The sequence below is a fragment of the Dipodomys merriami genome, unplaced genomic scaffold (assembly GCF_024711535.1).
Source record: "Dipodomys merriami isolate MVZ:Mamm:240054 unplaced genomic scaffold, mDipMer1.0.p SCAF_1, whole genome shotgun sequence".
Taxonomy (NCBI): domain Eukaryota; kingdom Metazoa; phylum Chordata; class Mammalia; order Rodentia; family Heteromyidae; genus Dipodomys; species Dipodomys merriami.
The window spans coordinates 114,463,031-114,482,922 of record NW_027202270.1 but is presented as its reverse complement, the minus strand read 5'-3'; the positions used below and the strand labels follow the sequence as shown (position 1 = coordinate 114,482,922).

The 19,892-nt window shown below is 39.1% G+C and overlaps 1 protein-coding gene and 1 long non-coding RNA gene across 11 annotated transcripts in view; one reads left to right on the top strand and one right to left on the bottom strand.

The window, feature by feature from the left end:
• The first annotated feature begins 56 nt into the window (after nucleotides 1-56).
• LOC138830861 (uncharacterized) lies at nucleotides 57-18,484 on the top strand. The gene is made up of 3 exons (XR_011373075.1): nucleotides 57-852; nucleotides 3,761-3,814; nucleotides 18,257-18,484. It is a non-coding gene; the product is annotated as an uncharacterized lncRNA (long non-coding RNA).
• Klhdc1 (kelch domain containing 1) overlaps nucleotides 5,824-19,892 on the bottom strand; it is a 41,861-nt gene continuing 27,792 nt past the window's right edge. For 3 of the 10 annotated variants that reach the window (XM_070027648.1, XM_070027633.1, XM_070027656.1), the window contains 3 exons: nucleotides 15,692-15,776; nucleotides 12,320-12,372; nucleotides 5,824-6,002 (listed from right to left, as the gene is read on the bottom strand). In XM_070027648.1, the coding sequence (XP_069883749.1) occupies nucleotides 5,834-6,002; nucleotides 12,320-12,372; nucleotides 15,692-15,776 (307 nt within the window). In that variant the 3' untranslated portion in view covers nucleotides 5,824-5,833. Of the gene's footprint in view, nucleotides 6,003-10,484; nucleotides 10,676-12,319; nucleotides 12,373-15,691; nucleotides 15,777-15,834; nucleotides 18,447-19,892 lie in introns of those variants that run through there. The other 7 variants (XR_011373068.1, XM_070027664.1, XM_070027674.1 and 4 more) reach the window with 7 other exon arrangements.

The window sequence follows — 19,892 nt, the reverse complement described above, 5'->3', positions numbered from 1 at the left end:
GGGACGGCAGGCTGGACGGGAGCTAGCCGCCGCGGGCTGCGCGCACTGAGCACCCGGGCCCCGCCTCCAGCGGCCCCTCCGCTTGTTTACGCCGCGACCGGAAGTGGCTAGCCGCGCCCCGGAAGTGCCATTGAGCTCCGCCCCTTGCGCGGCTCCGCCCACCGCGGCCACCCTGCCGGAGGCCTGAGCGGGGACGCCGGGGCCGTCGTGGGCCGGCGGATTGGCTGGTGGAGCTTGAGGTCGGCCTGGGAATTCTCCCTCCCCCAAACGCTTGTCTTTCCGCCCTTCGGGGACTTGGCCCAGGGACGGAGGTGGTAGCGAGATGGCCGTGTGTCGGGCCTCGCCGCGCGGCCCGCGGCCTCCGGGGCTCCGCGCAGCCGTCCTGGCCGCCGGCGCCGCCCGCCCCGGGCGTTTGCTGTTTTGCTGGGCGAGTTGCAGAATTGTGGACGGCGATCCTGCCCACACATGGTGTGTCTCTTCAGTCTGAGCCTGTGAAGGAGGCCTGGGGTAGGACGCGGCCTGAATCCCTGCCCGAAGCCGCCTCCCGGGTATCAGCTCTGGTTGGAAGGACACCACGCATCCTCATCTTTGTCCTCGCTGCCATTTTCATAGCCTGAAACCTCTGTCGCTGGCCTGTGACGAGAGGATTCATGTCAGCGTCCAACGAGGAAGCAACTACTGTGGAAAACTTGACTGCGCTCCGCCCCGCGTGGACCCCGCCGCACCTGCAGCCAGAATTGTTCCATCGCATTGATGCCCGGTTTATCGTAAACCGTGTAAATCTTGCCTTACTTAAAAACCCCTGAATTGGCTCACTTCACTTAGAATCCAAAGTTCCTACCCTAACGCAAGGTGAGACCCCACATAGCCTGGCCATGATCTCTGATCCTGAATGGCCTTGGCTCCTTAAATCGGCACTCGCTCAGTTCTTCACACAATTACCATGGTTAGAACCAGTGTTGTCCCTGTCCCTAGAAGCCTGATTCTTAAAACATACCCAGGGAAACCCGCGGGATACCCCTCTCGTAGGCCACGTTTAATTCCCTTATCTGTAATTCTCCTTTGCTCTTAAATCGCTGAAGCCATCCTGGAATCTCTGGACTGTCGTTGCTCTACACTGCTAGATTGTAAGCTTGGAGTAGGATTCTAACTTCCGTGATGCATGCTTCAAGCCTGTTCCTCTGGATAAAGCTAACAGTTACTTCAATTGATGAACTACACCTGACAAATGATACTCTCAACACTTCTTGAGTGGTAGAGCGCCCACCTTAAGCTGAGGAGCGCATGGACAGTGCCCAGGCCCAGAGTTCAAGCCCCATGACCGGCAAAAAAAAAAAAAAAAAAAAAAAAAATATATATATATATATATATATACACACACACACACACACACACACACACACATATATCACTAAAAACTTAAAATTTTACATTATATTTTTTTGGGGGGGGGTCCAGTCATGGAGCCTGAACTCTGGGCCTGGGCGCTGTCTCAGCTCTTCAGCTCAAGGCTAGCGCTCTACCACTTGAGCCACAGTGCCACTTCTGGCTTTTTTCTTTTTGCTTATGTGGTGTTGAGGAATCGAACCCAGGGCTTCATGCATGCAAGGCAAGCGCTCTACCACTGAGCCACCTTCCCAGCCCCCAAATTTTATATTCTATCCTCAGAATGCTATAGGGCCACAGCTTATAGGGAACTGAATTTTGTCCCAGAAACGTCCTGGGTACAGGATCAATTTTAGGTAGAGTTGAATGTGTATAGATAGATGCTCTTCAATTTTGTTATATCCCAATAAATATCCCAAGGTTAAGTTGAAAATAAATCAATTGTAACTCCTTTATACAGCTATTTTGAAAATATCATAAATCAGAGATGTATCATTAATCATGGTCAGAAATGTATCATAAATCAGAAAATACCATCAATCAGCTACTGAGCATAATAGTGGCACAGTAAGCCCAGTTGCCTTTAGGACTACATGGCTAGCTGGCAGCCACTGCTGGCCATCACTACCTAACAAGCATGCTGGCCACATTGCCAGCCCAAGAAAAGACCAAAACTAGACATTTGACATATAGTTTTTATTGAATGCATGTCACTTTTGTGCCATCATAAAATAATCATGAAGTGCAACTAATGTAAGTTTGATAGCATGTGTATATGTGCAATTTTATAAGCCACTATAATAGTGACTTTGACATAGTTAATTGCTATTCATGTGTCAAACTATACTTTTCTTGTATTTATGAACCAAGTTTTTGAAACACACTTACTATGTAAGCTGAGTTCAAAGTGTGAAAATGTCCCAAGCCCTCTGGATATCTAGAGATCTTTTCAAGGTTCCTTATGAAACTGTCTTTTCTAAGTATATGCAGACTTATGTCACTTAATAATGAGGATATGCTTTAAAAATGAGCCAAGGGATGTGGAACTATATAAACATCATCCAGTATAGTTACACAAATTAAGATGGCATGACATGACTGGGCAATACCTTATAGAACCATTGTTGTTTGTCATCTTCTCACATCTTATCATGTGACACATGTAAAGCCAGATTTTCTTCACACAAGTCAATCAAAACAATATACAAGTGGTGCAGTGGCTCAAGCGGTAGAGTGCTCTATTAAAAAAAAAAAAAAAAAAAAAAAGGCTGGGAATGTGGCTTAGTGGTAGAGTGCTTGCCCTGGGTTTGATTCCTCAGTACCACATAATCAGAAAAAGCCAGAAGTGGTGCTGTGACTCAAGTGGTAGAATTCTAGCCTTGAGCAAATGAAGTTTAGAGACAGTGCTCAGGTCCTGAGTTCAAGCCCCAGGATGGCACAAAAGAAAAAGAAAAAAAATGAAAGAAAAAGAAACTACTTTAGGATACATGATTTTTTTTAGTAGTAGTGTTTGAATTCAAGCCTCACGCTTCCTAGGGCTCTATGTAAACTAAACCTTCAACCCATTTTACTTTAGTTTTCAAGCCCACACCAGACTCAGAAAGCAATCCCCCTCCCATGTATCTGGGATCACAGGCATGTAGCACCACTCTTAGCCACTGACACATGATTATTTGAAGCAGCATAGCATATTTAGTCAAATAGCAGTAGGGTCTCAGATCAAGAAAGAACAAAGAAGGAAGGAAATAATAGCACTGGTTTATATGTGTTCGAGATGATATATGGAATTTCATTGCCTTAAAGCCCAAATGAGTATTTTGAGGGGACTAATCCAGATTTTTTATGTTCCAATAAACTATTTTATGTTCCAATAAACTATTATGTTCCAATAAAAACGTAGGCACTTTGGAGTTGGAGGCATGGCTCAGTTGGTAGAGCACTAGCCAATGAGCAAATGCAGCAGAAACCCAGTTCAAGTGGAGTATTGGTCTCAAACCTAAAAAAAAGAAGGGAAGGAAAAACATAGACATTTTATAAGGGGTTGAGAAGGTATTCATATAATGTATTTAAAGATGTTTGTTCTGAGCTGGGAAGGTGGCTTAGTGGTAGATTGCTTGCCTTGCATGCATGAGGCCCTGGGTTCGATTTCTCAGCACCACATAAGCAGAAAAAGCCAGAAATGGCACTGTGGATCAAGTGGTACAGTGTTAGCCTTGAGCTGAAAAGCTCAGGGACAGCACCCAGGCCCAGAGTTCAAGCCCTATGACTGACAAAAAAAAAAAAAAAAAAAAGATGTTTGTTCAAAAGAAAAGTTTGTTCAGTTAGTGTTGTCCATCATTATACAATAATGTTCTTTTGTTTTGCTTTAAAACAGGGTCTAATGCCGGGCACTGGTGACTCACGCCTGTAATCCTAGCTACTCAGGAAGGTGAGATCTGAGGATCACAGTTCAAAGCCAGCCTGGGCAGGATATTCCATGATAATCTCATCTCCAATAAGCTACCAGAAAACCAGAAGTGGTGCTGTGACTCAAGTGGTAAAGCGCTCACTGTGAGCTGAAGAGCTCAGGGACAGTGACCATTCCCAGAGTTCAAGCCCCAAGACTGACAAGAAAAAAAAATTTTTTTAATAAAATAAAATGAAGTAAATGAGGGTCTAGCTATATCCCAGGCTGCCCTGAAACTTGACTGGGTAACCCACCAGCCTCAAACTTGACTTCCTCCTTCCTTAGTCTCCCCGTTGCTAGGATTACAGGCATTCACCCTGACAGGCTCCAATCAGGTTTGATACATTTTTGCTTTAAATATAAAAGTTGCTTTTGTTTGTTTGTTTTTTTTTTTGGGTCCAGTCGTGGGGCCTGAACTCTGGGCCTGGGCGCTGTCCCTCAGCTCTTCAGCTCAAGGCTAGCGCTCTACCACTTGAGCCACAGCGCCACTTCTGGCTTTTTTCTTTTTGCTTATATGGTGCTGAGGAATCGAACCCAGGGCCTCAGGCTTGCAAGGCAAGCGCTCTACCACTGAGCCACCTTCCCAGCCCTAAAAGTTGCTTTTGAAATTCATAGTAAGATAATTTCTTCTAAGATGACATTAGTTATAAAATACACTCTCCACCCTGTTACAAAGACTAATAATAGAAAAAAATCAAAATTCACATTTAACTTTTTTTTGTAATCAACTCTAATGATTGGTTCACAGTGACAAAACTATGAAACAGTAATTGTGTATACTTTGTACAATAAAATATAAACACAAAATATTCAAATACATAAATAGAAGCTTTACACATCCAAAATACAATACATATATAAAAGATATCTCTGAAATTTGATGAAGTACTACAAACTACAGTTGTCACTATAAATTATATATATGTATAGAAATTCACTTTATAGCATTTAAAGTTTTAGAGATAATTTGCATGGTGATAAAATGGAGAATAATTTTATATACCAAGGTTTTTAGTAATCAATCATTATTAATAAGCCAATGAAAGCATGACTATGATAATATGATGAAAAACATCACATATGTTGTTATAACAAAAGTTTCATCTTGAAAAATATATAGTTTTCATTTTTGTATGAGTGACAATACTGAAGAGATATTTGAGTTTGAACATGTTAGTATCTGGAACATCAAGTCTATAGAGCATCACCCACTGAAATGTTTACACAATGACTTTAGAAGCACTCTTCCAAGACAAACGTATTTTAATATGTCTCTGAATATTCCAGGCCTGTGTGATAAATAAACCTCCATTTTATATACTTAAAAACATGGTCTTTACATATACAGCTATACCTGGACAAACTAATCTTAGGGGTAATGGAAACAAAATTGACATCTTTCCTCTGCTGAAATAAAAGATGAGGAAAGGTGAGGATGGTGCCTTTTACTTGGTAAATGCTACAAAGGACAAAATTCAATATTTAACTCTATCTTGGTACTGGCCTGTTGTATAATTTTGGGCTAGCTTTATTAGTTTTATTTTTTTAACTGTTACTTAATATCAGTCATTTCAGACAACATTTAGGTATAATTTTAGTGTAATAAGAAAGTTTATTCTCTTTGAAAGTTGGTATGTAGTGTTTTTATATTTACATCTGCAATTATGTTAGGAGATGTCTGAAGACCTTAATTTCTCAAAAACTTTTCAGTAAAGAGTACACATTGAGTTGTTAAAATTGTACTTACTTTGAGAAAGGTTATTTGTTTGATAGTTGGTAAGAAAGTCAGCTTACAAATGTAAATATAAATTAATTCGTACTCAAGTCTTATTTCCATATATTCCATGCCATATAATCAATTTAACAGAATATTTTTGTTTCAAAGTTTATCCTTTAAGTAAATCCTGCAATTAGGGGAGGGTGGTAAATGTACAGTCTGACTAAAATGTTTAAACATATTAGACAAATAGCAAATATAACAATTCAGTTGGAACTGATCCACTAATGCTTATTTTCTGTTTCTTCTTTTTGAATTCTTTGTTCTTCTCTGTGATTAGCTGCAGTCCAAAATGTTATTTTTTTGAGAACTTGTTGCAGAAGTTTAGGAGGTAATAAAGATATCTGACTCTTTAAAATGACAGCATTTTTACCAATGCAGTCAAGGCATGACCTGCAAATAAAACATAATAAAATTATTAGTTTTTGAAGCAAAAGGTATAATATAAAATATTTATAGCAGTGCTAGGGATCAAATGCAGATTGAATGCTAGGAAAGCACCTTACTACTAAGCTAAATCGTCCACCCTATAGTTAAGTATAATTAAAAATAAAAATCATTATAAAAACTTTTTTCTAGAGCACAAGTGAGTGTGTGTGTGTGTGTGTGTGTGTGTGTGTGTGTGTGTGTGTGTGTGTGTGTGTGTGTGTGTGTGTGTGTGTGTGTGTGTGTGTGTGTGTGTGTGTGTGTGTGTGTGTGTGTGTGTGTGTGTGTGTGTGTGTGTGTGTGTGTGTGTGTGTGTGTGTGTGTGTACACTGGAGCTTGACCTCAGGGCCTCACACACTCTAACTTGGCTTTTTCAATGTTCAACACTGGCACTCTACCACTTGAGCTATACCTCCACTCTCTGCTTTTGCTGGTTAGTTGGAAATGAGAGTCTCATTGACTTTACTACCCAGGCTGGCTTGAAACCACAATTCTCAGATTTCAGCCTCCTGCGTAGCTAGGATTGAGCCACCAGTGCCAGGCTAACTGTGTATTCTTATTGCACAGAGTCTATATCTGACCAAAATCCAACTGAAACAGAAAATACAACTTAGCATACATAATATTTTTTAATTAAAAAGATTCAGACTTCAGGGAGAAAGACAAGACATGGGAAAAGAATAGAAAAAAGTGATGGACGGGATCAATTCATATATGATATATGCATGTATGGAAATATTTCACAGTGAATCCCACTAACTTATACAATTAATATGTGGTCATACTTATAATTAAAAATAAAATATACTTCTGATTTTCTTTTTAAAAAAGATTCAGAGTTAATTTCTTTTTTTTTTTTTTGTGGTCCTAAAGTTTTCAGCTCTAGACCTTATGCTTACTAATCTAGCATTTTAGCATTTGAGCTACATCCCAGCTCTTTTTGCTTTTAGTTGTTTTTCAGATATCATCTCACACTTTTGCTCAGGCCAGTCTGACCTGGATCCTCCTATCTCTATCTCTCAAATAGTTGGCACTAAAAAAAAGCTAGGGTTACAGATTTGAACACCTAGCTATTTAATTCCATCTGTCCTTTCTTCCCTTCATTCTTTCCCCCATGCAGAGGATGGAAGCAAGAGCTTTGCACATGTAAAGCACGTGCTTTATAGTGAGACACATTCCAGTTAAGTTCAAAGCAGGTGAATCTGAAGCAGATCAATTTCCACAAGTCTTTTATTTAGCCCAATAACTATTTAGCCTTCTCTGATAGTTGTCTTTTTCTTCCATTGCCTTAAGATTAAGTATGTGAAGCCGGGCGCTGGTGGCTCACGCCTGTAATCCTAGCTACTCAGGAGGCTGAGATCTGAGGATCGTGGTTCAAAGCCAGCCCGGGCAGGAGAGACCGTGCGTGAGACTCCTATCTCCAATAAACCACCAGAAAACCGGAAGTGGTGCTGTAGCTCAAGTGGTAGAGCGCTGGCCTTGAGCTGAAGAGCTGAGGAACAGCGCCCACGCCCAGAGGTCAAGCCCCATGACCGACCAAAAAAAAAAAAAAAGATTAAGTATGTGATATCTATTTTTCTCCAAAGTTACCTGTCTGCCCCAAATTCCTTCCATAAGTGACTGCACTGGAGTTCTTCATGTGACTGAAGTTGACCCAGAAAGAGCAGGTCAAAAGTGAGGAATGGAGGAGCAATACAAAAGAGAGCCAACAAGAAAGAACTTGAGCTTGTAATTTTCTGGGGCCCTTTGATTTCACTAATGGGTCATACCTTCCAAAGACAAGTCCCTTCTTATGCTGCTCTCATATTACATTCATATTGTATATGTTTTCTTGATAACTGCAAACAATTTAAAAATCTGAATAAATAACAGCTCTTTCTTTAAAAGAAATATATCCATGACGGGCATAATCTCGAAGTCCATAGATTATATATAAGCTGAGAACATGAACTGTGCCCTCCTCTTCTTTGTTTTCTCTCAGCATATGTGTCAACACAGTAAGTGCTAAATGTCTTCTGAATTTTAAAATCAAATGATCAGGTTGGCTGTGATCTGGGCAATAAATATTAAATTCTGCTATATTTAAGATGTGATGTATCAAACCTTGCTCAGCATCATGAGGGCACTGGAGTGTGTAGCCATGGAGATCCTGGTGGCTACTCTCAGTCCAGCCTCAACAAAAGCCCATCTATTGTCTGCCATCTCACCTGCTCACATTTCTGTACTGATTCATCTTCCCCATCCGTGTCTGTTTCCCTCCTCTCCCAAACCTCTCTTTTGTACTGGGAAAATAAATGCTTAGCATCTGACTGGAATAATAGTTGTGTGACCTATGCATACTTTTACTTACTCTTACTTTCTGTCTTTGTTCCAATTAAAATCTATAAAAATTGCTGTTTTGTTTACTTGAGGTATTCCAGGTGGACTCCAGGACATGTGTATGGAAGGCAAGTACTCTTAACACTTGAGCTATGTCCCAGCCCATTTAGGGTTTTGTTTCGCTTTTGAGACAGGGCTTCTCTGCTACTTTTGCCTTGGCTAGCCATAGATGCTCGAGTCTCCTGCCTTGACTTCTTGAATAGCTGGGATAACTGAGACCATGCCACCATGCTAAGCTTGATAATTTCACTTCAGGCTTTCTCATCTACTACTTACCACTCATTCTCCTCTCATCATCCAAGACTTTGGCCACAATCTGTCTTATGAGACTGATTTTTATATATGTGTTGAAACCTTTTTCATTTTTTATAAGTTTTACCCATAAAATTCTACCTTTAAAATCTTGAACTTCTATATTCTTATCATGAGCTAGAATCCTTTTATATTTTTAACTCATCTTTTTCTCTTTTTTTTTCTTTTTTTTTGCCAGTCCTGGGGCTCTAACTCTGGGCCTAGGTGCTGTCCCTGAGCTCCTTTTGTTCAAGGCTGGCACTCTACCACTTGAGCACAGTGCCATTCCCAGCTTTTTCTGTGATTAATTAGAAATAAGAGTCTCCCAGGCTTTCTTGCCTGGCCTTGGTTTCAAACTTCCATCCTCAGATCTCAGCCTCCCAAGTAGTTAGGATTAGAGGCATAAGCCACTGGCACCTGACTATACTTTTAATTCTTATACCCTAAATCCTTACTCCAAATCTGTGTACGTATATGAGAGAGAGAGAGAGACAGAGAGACAGAGAGACAGAGAGACAGAGAGAGACAGAGACACAGAGACAGAGAGTCAGAGACAGAGTCAGACAAAGAAAGAGAGAGACAGGGGGCAGGGAGAGAGGGAGAGAGACAGAGAGACAGTGTTAGTATCAGGGCTTGAACTCAGCCTCACACTCTTACTTGGCTTTCTTACTCTACCATTTAAGCCAGGCCTCTAGCCCAGCTTTTTGCTGGTTAATTGGAGATGAGATTCTTGACTCTGCCCAGACTGGCATCAAACTAATCTTCCAGGCCTTAGCTTCCTGACTGGTTAGCATTAAAGGTGTGGGCCGCCATTTTTTTTTAACATTTTCTTTTTTTTTTTGGTCAGTCAGGGAACTTGAACTCTGGGCCTGGGCACTGTCCCTGCACTCTTCAGTTCAAGGCAAACACTCTACCGCTTAAGGCACAGTACCACTTCCAGTTTTCTGTTGGTTAACTGGAGATGAGTCTCCTGGACTTTTCCTGTCGGGCTGGCTTTGAACCACAATTCTCAGATCTCAGCCTCCTGAGTAGCTAGGATTACAGGCATGAATCACAGACACCTATCTAAACATTTTCTGTATTATAGTCTGGACTGGCCTCAAATTCACAATCCTTCTTCTCCAGTTTCCCAGATGTTTAGAGTAGCACTGTGCACCAGCACACCTGACTCCCTTACTTCATTGGCTCTTCTTATTTTTCCAAATTGTAAGACGTCAGCTTTTTAACCTGACTTTCCTATCCAGCCTAGTGTACCTGCTCTCTAATTCTTTTACCAGCAACATGAATCTCCTTCCACTGTTTCTCTGTTATACCATCCTGGCTAAAGTCCAACCATGGATAAATTCAATTATCTCTCTCTACTTGACATAGACTGCTTAGAGTTGCTAAAGAAAATCATGCTTCTGCAGACACAGTGCTACCAAGTATGAATTACAGTCTTTGTTATCTGAATGTCACTGTTATATATCCCTGGTCTGCATCTTTTTTGGCAATCTCAGGAATTATTTCAAATCTTTATCCCCTTTTAAAGCTCAAATCACACCTACCTTTTTCCTGATTAGATGACTTAAACTTTCTCAGTGCTCTACTCCAACCAATAATTTTTTCTGTCTTTAGATTCATACTTCCTTTTTGAATTGATTAATTAATTTATTATTGTGATATAGGACCTTGAACAGGCTAGATGAGTGCTCTATCACTGAGCTACACCCCCATCCCTCTACTATTTTAAAAGTATCCTCTTTCCAGTCAAGGACTAATTTGACTGCTAAAATTTACCTCCTCATGACTGTCAATTTTCCTTCACCATCTTCTGTTTCCAACAACTTACTCCCTATTGTCTTCTTCCCATCAGCATGTAAACAAATATACTCCTCCTTCCTTGGCCATGCCTTTTCCTCTCATAGCACAGTGCCTTCCCATGTGGACACTCAAGTATTTCTTAATCCTTGTATATGAAGAATAGCAATCTAGTTAAGGAGAGTAGTTACGTTCATAGTGAAAGTTGAGTCACAATACAAATCATTATAAGTCATTATAGCAGTGGTTTCCAAACTTGTCTGTACATTAGAACTAAACTGAAATATTTCAAAAACTCTAAAATCCAGGTCATATCTATATCAATTAAATAACAATCCTTGGGGATAGAAGACAGGCATCAATACTTTTTGAAGCTCCCAATGAGATTCTAACATGCAGACAAATTTGTGAACTAACACACTATACATGGAACAGTAAAGAAAGATTTCAGGGAAGCTAGTTTGAGCTGGTTTAATGGTTTTCAAATGGCTCAAGTTGTAGAACATCTGGAAGCTACAGTATATTCCTAGAAAAACAGCATGCCATCTGCATCCTTTTCCCTCATATGCCTTCACCTATCTTACACTCATTGCATAAATACTCATACCTACTCACTGGGCAAATTCTACTTGTTTCAAATCCTTCTAAGCAAGCCTCACAGGCAGAAAACAGGGACTCTTCCCACAATTCTCTCACTAAACATTGAAACTATATATTTCTTTTTTTCTTTTTCTTTTTTTTTTAAGACAGAGTCTTGCTATGTAGTCCAAGCTTGTCTTGAATGTTTGATCCTCTTGCCTCAGCCTCCCAAATTCTAGGATTTCACCCATTGTCAAGATAATTAGTTATGTATAATCCTTTAAGAGCAAAAGTATATGAGACAAGATACTTTATATCACACCAGCTTTAAATAACAGCTGTGGGGCTAAAAAACAAAAAGCCAACATTTATTCTGAATTATCCTAGCACTCAGAAGGCTGAGCAGAAAGATTTGAGTTCAAGGCCAGCCTGGGCTATGTTCTGAGTTCCAAGTGAGTCTCTGTTTTATGTAACAAGACTGTCTCAAAAAAAAAAAAAAAATGACAAGAGAAGGGAAGAGGGAAAGGGTTAAGAAAGTAATATAGATGGAATGAGTTTGATCAAAGTACATTATATGCATGCGATAAATATCACATTGAAGCTTTTTTTAAGATTTTTTTTTTTTTTTTTTTTTTTTTGGTCAGTCGTGGGGCCTGAACTCTGGGCCAGGGCACTGTCCTTCAGCTCTTCAGCTCAAGGCTAGCGTTCTACCACTTGAGCTACAGCGCCACTTCTGGCCTTTTTTGCTAATGTGGTGCTGAGGAATCTAAGCCAGGGCCTCATGCATGCAAGGCAAGCACTCTACCACTGAGCCACCTTCCTAGCCCACATTGAAGCTTCTTTATAGAATTAATTTATACTAATAAAAATTGTTAAATATACTAAGTATGTATAAGTACACATGCATAACAACATATATTATAAATAACATACATATTATTGGATGTATTCTGAGATTCAAAAACTTAAAATATTAAAAAGTCAGTTTTACATTACCATGTAAACTAAAAGCAGCTTGACAAAACAAAAATGTGATTGTAATGTATATTTTCATTTTGAAAAATCATAACGATACACGGTTCACCATTACAAATTTGACTGTGCTCTTAAGAAGATATTAACATTTTCTTGAATTCAAGTCATAAACTACCTAAAAATATAACTCCTTCCATAAAAGGGGAAGAAAGAAATTATCCTATATTCATAGGTGATATATATAAAAATATTTTACTTACCTGAGTAGTGAATAAGGCTGTGTTTGAAAGATCAATAAATCATTACAGTGACCCTAATAAACATAAAGAAGAACTGATAAGTAATTTTGATAAAAATAACAGTGCAGTAGTAGATCTTTTTCCATTTTATAAATGTAAAAGAAAATATAAATGAGAAAAAAAATCTCTCACTGGTAACACAAATGTATGCATATATACACAAACACAAGCATACATATATACATACACATAACTGCTACCCTCAAACTTTAGTTACCAAATTTAAGTGACCAAATTTTATGTAATAGTCTACATAATTGTAAATACAAAAATCAGAAATAAATTATTTTATAATAGTGAGTTTTAAATGATAGTAATAAAACAAACAAACAAAAAGGATAATAGTAAAGCCAGGTAATGGTGGCTCATGCCTATAATCCTGGCGACTGAGGAGGCTAAGATCTGAGGATTGCAGTTCAAAGCCAGCCCAGGCAGGAACGTCCATGAGACTTATATCTCCAATTAACCACCAGAAAACCAGAAGTGGCTCTGTGGCTCAAGTGGTAGAGTGCTCCCCTTGAGCTGAAGAGCTCAGGGACAGAACCCAGGCCCAGAGTTCAAGCCCCACAAACAACATAAAAAAAGATAATAGTAGTGGGTGCTGGTGGCTCACACCTGTAATCTTAGCTAGTCAGGAGGTTGAGATCTGAGGATTATAGTTTGAAGCTAACTGGGGCAAGAAAATCCATGAGACTTTTATCCCAATGAAGCACCAAAAAACGCAGAAGTGGAGTTACAGCTCAAGTGGCAGAGCAGTAGGGTCCTTGAGCTTTTTTACTCAAGTACAGTGTCCAGGCCTTGAGTTCAAGCCCCAGGACCAGCACACACATACACACACAGACAGACATAGACACACACACACATACACAAATGGTAATAGTAATTAGTATACTTTTTAAAGAACTATTTCTGCAAATAACTCTTCTTTTAAAATCTCTTTGTTCTGTCTCTCTTTTCTTTTTTTTTTTTTGGGGGGGGGTCTGGTCGTGGGACCTGAACTCTGGGCCTGGGCGCTGTCCCTCAGCTCTTCAGCTCAAGGCTAGCACTCTACCACTTGAGCCACAGCGCCACTTCCAGCTTTTTTCTTTTTGCTTATGTGGTGCTGAGGAATCGAACCCAGGGCCTCAGGCATGCAAGGCAAGCGCTCTACCACTGAGCCACCTTCCCAGCCCTCTGTCTCTCTTTTCTAGGTGGGCCCTATTGCTCTGTTGGGGATCCAAGTCAGGCCTTGAAGGGTATGAGACATGCCAGACCAACCAACCACCACCACCAAACTACCCTCCAGCCTATTCCCTCTAGATTATTTCTTTCTTCATCCTCTCTCTCTCTCTCTCTCTCTCTCTCTCTCTCTCTCTCTCTCTCTCTCTCTCTCTCTCTCTCTCTCTCTCTCTCTCTCTTGTCAATCATGGGCCTGGGCACTGTCCCTAAGCCTCTTTGTGCTCAAGGCTAGTGCTCTACCACTTGGGCCACAGCTCTATTTCTTGCTTTTTTTTCTGGTTAATTGGAGATAAGTGTCTCATGGACTCATTAGTAATAAAATTATTAGTTTAATGATAAAGTTTTATTCTAAATAAAGATTTCTTTTTGGTTTATTTTGTTTTGCTTGATATAGAATCTCATTATGTAGCCCAGGCTGATCTGGAATTCAAGATCCTCCTACCTCAACTTCCTGAGTAAGGGCTGGAATTATAGCAGTGTATTACCATACCCAGCTTGTAAATAAAATTTCCAAGAGAGAAAAGACAAACCATGAAAGCAAACTATGTTTGTTCGTTATTGTTGTTTTTGTAGTGCTGTTGCATGGTGCATGCTATAGGCAAAAAATTTGCTATTTAATTAAATGCAAACTTGTGGCCTTAAGCTTGTAGTGAAACACTAAATCCTCAGCTAACAAAAGCTCTATAACTCTCAATATATACAACATTTTTTTAATATGCTGGGAGTAGGGTTTGAACACAAAACCTTGGACTCTTGCTCGGTTCATTTGCTCAAGGCTAGTACTCTACCCCTTGAGTCACACCTATATTCTGGATTTTTGCTGGTTAAATGGAGATAGGAGTATCTCAGATTTATCTGCTCAGACTGACTTTGAACCATGATCCTCAGCACCTCATCCTCTTGAGTAGTAAGGATTACAGATATGAGCCACCGGTACTCAGCCATCACAGGTACGGTATCTAGGTTGGTGGCCGCAGGACTATAAAACAAACCAAATTTCCTGGAGAGGAAAAACTTTTTTTTTTGAGATTTGCTACTTTGCTGAATTACTTTTACCTGGGACATGAGAGAGACATTTGCCCTCTTGGCTAGATTCTGCCCTGTGCCCTGTCCCTGACCACTCAGACTCCTTGCTCTCAAGTGCCTTACACAAACCAGAATGATTTTAAACTCCTATATTGCATAATATATGACATATGAATGTGGCCAGCCTCTTCTGAGCTTCCAATGGGCCAGCAGTAAAGAAACAATACTCTCTAAATGCTGCTCATGTATTCCATTGGGTTTACTTTTATCACATTTTAAAATTGGAATACTTTATACTTCTAATGTAAACTGCAACATAGGCAGTTGCAAAGATACATAAAAGACAAATAAAATAAACTTTAAATAGGGCTGGAGATGTGGCTTAGTGATAGAATACTTGCCTAGCATGCATGAAGCCCTGGGTTTAATTCTTCAGTACCACATAAACAGGAAAAGCAGATATGGCTCAAGAGGTAGAGTGCTAGTCTTGAGTAAAAGAAGCTCAGAGACAGTTCCCAGACCTTGAGTTCAAGCCCCAGGACTGGCCAAAAAAATAAATAAATAAACAGCAAACAAACTTTAAGCACTTCAAAAAAATAACTTCCACTTGAAAAAAGTAGTTAGTGGGTAAGATTCAGAAGGAATAAAGAGATAGCTTTGACAGTACTGGTGGTGTTCTAGGTCCTATCTTGGTAAATCTCATGGGAATTTTTTATTATATTAAGCATACATGTAGGTATTCTTTTTATACATCAAGTATTATACACAGATTCTTTAGTCCAATAGAATTACAAACATTCATACTATGATAAGGCTCAAAGAGAAAATCATGCTTTAAAAGCTCTTATAATAATTGGCTAATGAAATGAATAGGCCTAGCTAGGCATCAGTAGCTCACACCTGTGATCCTAGCTACTAAGGAAGCTGAGCTCTGAGAATCAAGGTTTGAAGTCAACCTGGACAGAAGAGTATGTTAGACTCTTATCTCCAATTGATCACCAAAAAGTTAAATTTAGAGTTCAAATGGTAGAATGCTACTTTAAGTAGCATAATTACTCAGAGAAAATATAATATACAAGATGTTCTTACTGTGTCCAAAGAAAGTAAATCATCTTTGCTTCCACCAAATACCATTATTTCATTTTCTTTTCCCAAACAGGCTGTATGCCATAACCTATAAGTGAAATTATAAACAGAGTGAAATATTATGAAGGAAGAAACTGTATATGGCATATAAATCAATCCCAAACTACATACTTCAAGATTTAATCTATTCAAATGGGGATAGACTTAAACATTTCTCTAGAGTTCATGAAATCACATCATTTCAGTTAAGGAAATGATTCCTAAAGCTCTATTATATCTCCCACCTTTCTAACCCTTCATCTCATGCATACTATCCTTGAAATAATATAAATTCAAAAGAAACTGTGCCCTCTGTTGCTGCGATAGGCACCTTTCCTGGCCCTTTTACTAGTGTGTCGGCCAGGTTACTACTATCATCATACTTTCCCTTTCTTTCCTTCTCTGCCCCTCACCAGCTGACAAATTCAATGTAGCATTCCCTTCACATTTCTATATTCAAATCACCCGTCAGTCTGGGTACAGAATACCATATGTCATTGTTATTTTTTTGTCTCTAATCTCCCCAGCAACATATAGCAAATAAATAGTACTTTTCAATTTTTTTTTGGGGGGGGGAGTGTTGTGGGACTTGAACTCTGGCCTGGGTGCTGTCCCTGAGCTCTTCAGCTCAAGGCAAGCACTCTACCACTTGAGCCACAGCGCCACTTCAGGTTTTCTGGTGGTTAATTGGAGATAAGAGTCTAATGGACTTTCCTGCCTGGGCTGGCTTTGAACCATGATCCTCAGAACTCAGCCTCCTGAATAGCTAGGATTATAGGCGTGAGCCACTGGTACCGAGTTCCAGCTCCTTTTTGCATTAGTTAGGGTCTCACTTGATGCCCAGACTGGCCTAGCATGCTCCCTTGAATAACTGGGGATGACAACTGCACAGCCTTTGTGCTTCTCATGTAGATGGGATAATAGATGTGTGCCACCATACCCAGCCATTGGTTGAGATGGAGTCTCACGAACTTCTTTCTGCCCGGGCTGGCTTTGCATCATGATCCTCTGATCTCTACCTCCCAAGTAACTTTTATTTGGTAATAAAATAGATGACAAGTGATAATATAAACATTTTCAGCACGTTAATCCTTTTTACTTTAATCCCACAAGTGTAAAGTGAGAATATGTACAATTTGTTAAGCCAAATTTTCTACCAATCACACACATATCCAGTGACAAATGCATTTGTGACTCAGGATAGAAATGAAACATTAGATATGCTGTTTGGGAAATATTCTGTCTAATTTTCCAAATCATATGTTGGAACATAATTGGCATAAATTTTCAATAAGAATATAGTTTGTGTTGTAGGATATGGAGATTAGAGGACGGATTTGGTAAAAAGAGATGGAATGCAATGGATGCTCTTGCATATGGGAAGTATTAGATTGATTTCCTGGGGAGAAGGCTATGGGTGACCTTGGCAATACTAATAGTATTCAACAGAACTTAAGGCTCTAGACAAATTTTATCTGACACTTTTTATGGACACATTATAAAAAGGTCCTTGCTGACAGCCACCTATACAGTTTTTTTTTTTTTTTTTTTTTGGTTTTGTTTTTTGGTATCAGTCCTGAAGCTTGAATTCAGGGCCTGGGCACTGTCCCTGAGCTTTTGGACTCATGGCTAGGCTATACCACTTTGAATCACAAACCCATTTCCAGCTTTTTAGTAGTTAATTGGAGATAAGCATCTCACACACAGGCTTTCCTGCCAGGGCTGGCTTTGAACTGCAATCCTCAAATCTCAGCCTCCTGAGTAGTTAGGATTAGTTAGGATTACAGTTTGTGAGCCATCAATGCCTGGCTACAGCACTGTTTTGTCTAAGGTGAGGCCTAGAAAAGAGTTTTACAGTGTACAACAGTGGTTCTCAATCAGGGGTGATCTGTCCCTCAAAGGGAGACGGATTTACAGATTTTTTTTTTTTTTTGGTCGGTCCTGGGGCTTGAACTCTGGGCTTGGGCGCTATCCCTCAGCTCTTCAGCTCAAGGCAAGCATGCTACCGCTTGAGCTACAGCACCACTTCCGGTTTTCTAGTGGTTTACTGGAGGTAAGAGTCTCACGGACTTTCCTTCCCGGGCTGGCTTTGAACTGTGATCCTCAGATCTCAGCCTCCTGAGTAGCTAGGATTACAGGTGTGAGCCACCAGCGCCTGGCAGATTTACAGATATTTAATAATATCTGTAAATTTATTTTTTGGTTGCCACAATTTGGAGAGAGGAAAGGTAGTATTCTTTACATTTAGGGGCAAAGGCTAACAATACTGCCAAACATCCTCCAGTAAACAGGACACCCTGACAATAAAGAATTTTTTGGTTCAAAATGTCAGTAGTGCTGAGTTGAGAAGCTCTGCTTCAGAATTCTAAAGGGAGTATGGGATAGTTTACATTTCAAATTATAACTCTGAAACGTTTGCACAAAATGCACTTAGATTTTAAGCAAATTGTCACTTTCATTAACATTATATACACATATATATTCTCCTTACACTCAACTGTATCCCACCTGTTCTCCTCCTCACCTCAGACCTGAAGATAGATCTGCCTCTGTCTTATCTGCCTGAGGGAAACTCTGGCCTGGACTTCATCACCGAAGAACACTGGAAAGCCTTTCCTGCCTTGATTTTGGTGACATCTAGCTTGCAAACTGATGTGTTTTCTACAGACTGACAGTGTATGTTCTCTCACAGCTGCTCTAAACTTATCACCTAAACATTCTAATAAAGCATATTATTTACATGACACATCAGTTGAATCAAAAGAAATCTCTTTACATAGCTCTAGTTCTAACTAGTATATTATTGACAATAGTTGTTTTGTTCAAATTACAGATAATGGTTGAAATATAAAAGTCATTTAAAAATTAAACATATTTTAGTATTACTACAATTAATGTATTCATATAATTTAAAAAAACCTTACAGATTAGGTAGCTAAACTCTCTCATTTCTGAAAGGAGAAAAATGATGCTCAATTTCTTTCAAGTTTTTGTTTTTGTTTTTAATTTAAAGCCAGAAAGCTAAACAGTAGCAAAGATCAAAATTCCTGTCTGCCATATCTTAATATAAAACTCTTTAAATACACGTTTTAAAAGATCTAGAACTATTAAAATAACATATTACAATTATTTGCATACATGAAAATAAATAAGAATCAGATCTGTGCTTATGATAGATTCTAAATATATATTAAGATTATTAATATAGAGACACCTACAAAAGTATATCTACATATTTTAGGTCTTTTTCATAAATTTACTTAATTATTATTAAACTGACTTCATCTGGTATAAATGTACAATTAAAAAGTTCTACAATGTATAGCATGAAAAAAGAATAAAATTTGTTATTGGCTATAATTATTATTATATGCAGAATCTGAATTGCCTATTAAGATATTTTTTATTGTACTATTCAACCAAATTTGAAAAAAAGAATTACAATACTATTGTGTTGTTCATTATTGTCAAATAGTAACATGCTATTTCTACAACAGATAATATATTTTTTTTCAAAAGTTCACATGAATGAATATACCAGTTAATAAAGAAAATAAAGTTAATAAAGAAAAATAATTGACTATCTACTAAATCAACATGAAAAAATTTCCTCATTAAATTGTTTTAAATTTCTTCAAAAACAACTACTACTGAAGCCAATACTATTCTGGTTTACTTGCTAGAAAATATTAATATTTTAGGTGGGAGGTGGGGGGAGGATGGGAAGGGATGGGAAGGGGAAACAAAGGAGGAGGCTACAATGCTTGATAAGAAATGTACTCATTATCTTGCCCATGTAATTGTTTTTTTTTTTTTTTTTTTTTTTTTTGTCAGTCGTGGGGCTTGAACTCTGGGCCTGGGCGCTGTCCCTCAGCTCTCCAGCTCAAGGCGAGCGCTCTACCACTTGAGCTACAGCGCCACTTCCGGTTTTCTGGTGGTTTATTGGAGATAGGAGTCTCACGGTCTCTCCTGCCCAGGCTGGCTTTGAACCGCGATCCTCAGATCTCAGCCTCCTGAGTAGCTAGGATTACAGGCGTGAGCCACCAGTGCCCGGCTTGCCCATGTAATTGTAATCCCTCTGTACAGTATTTTCACAATAAAAAAACTAGAAAAAAATTAACATTTAAAAAAATTAACATCCCATTTTAAGTTATCTTATGCTTTC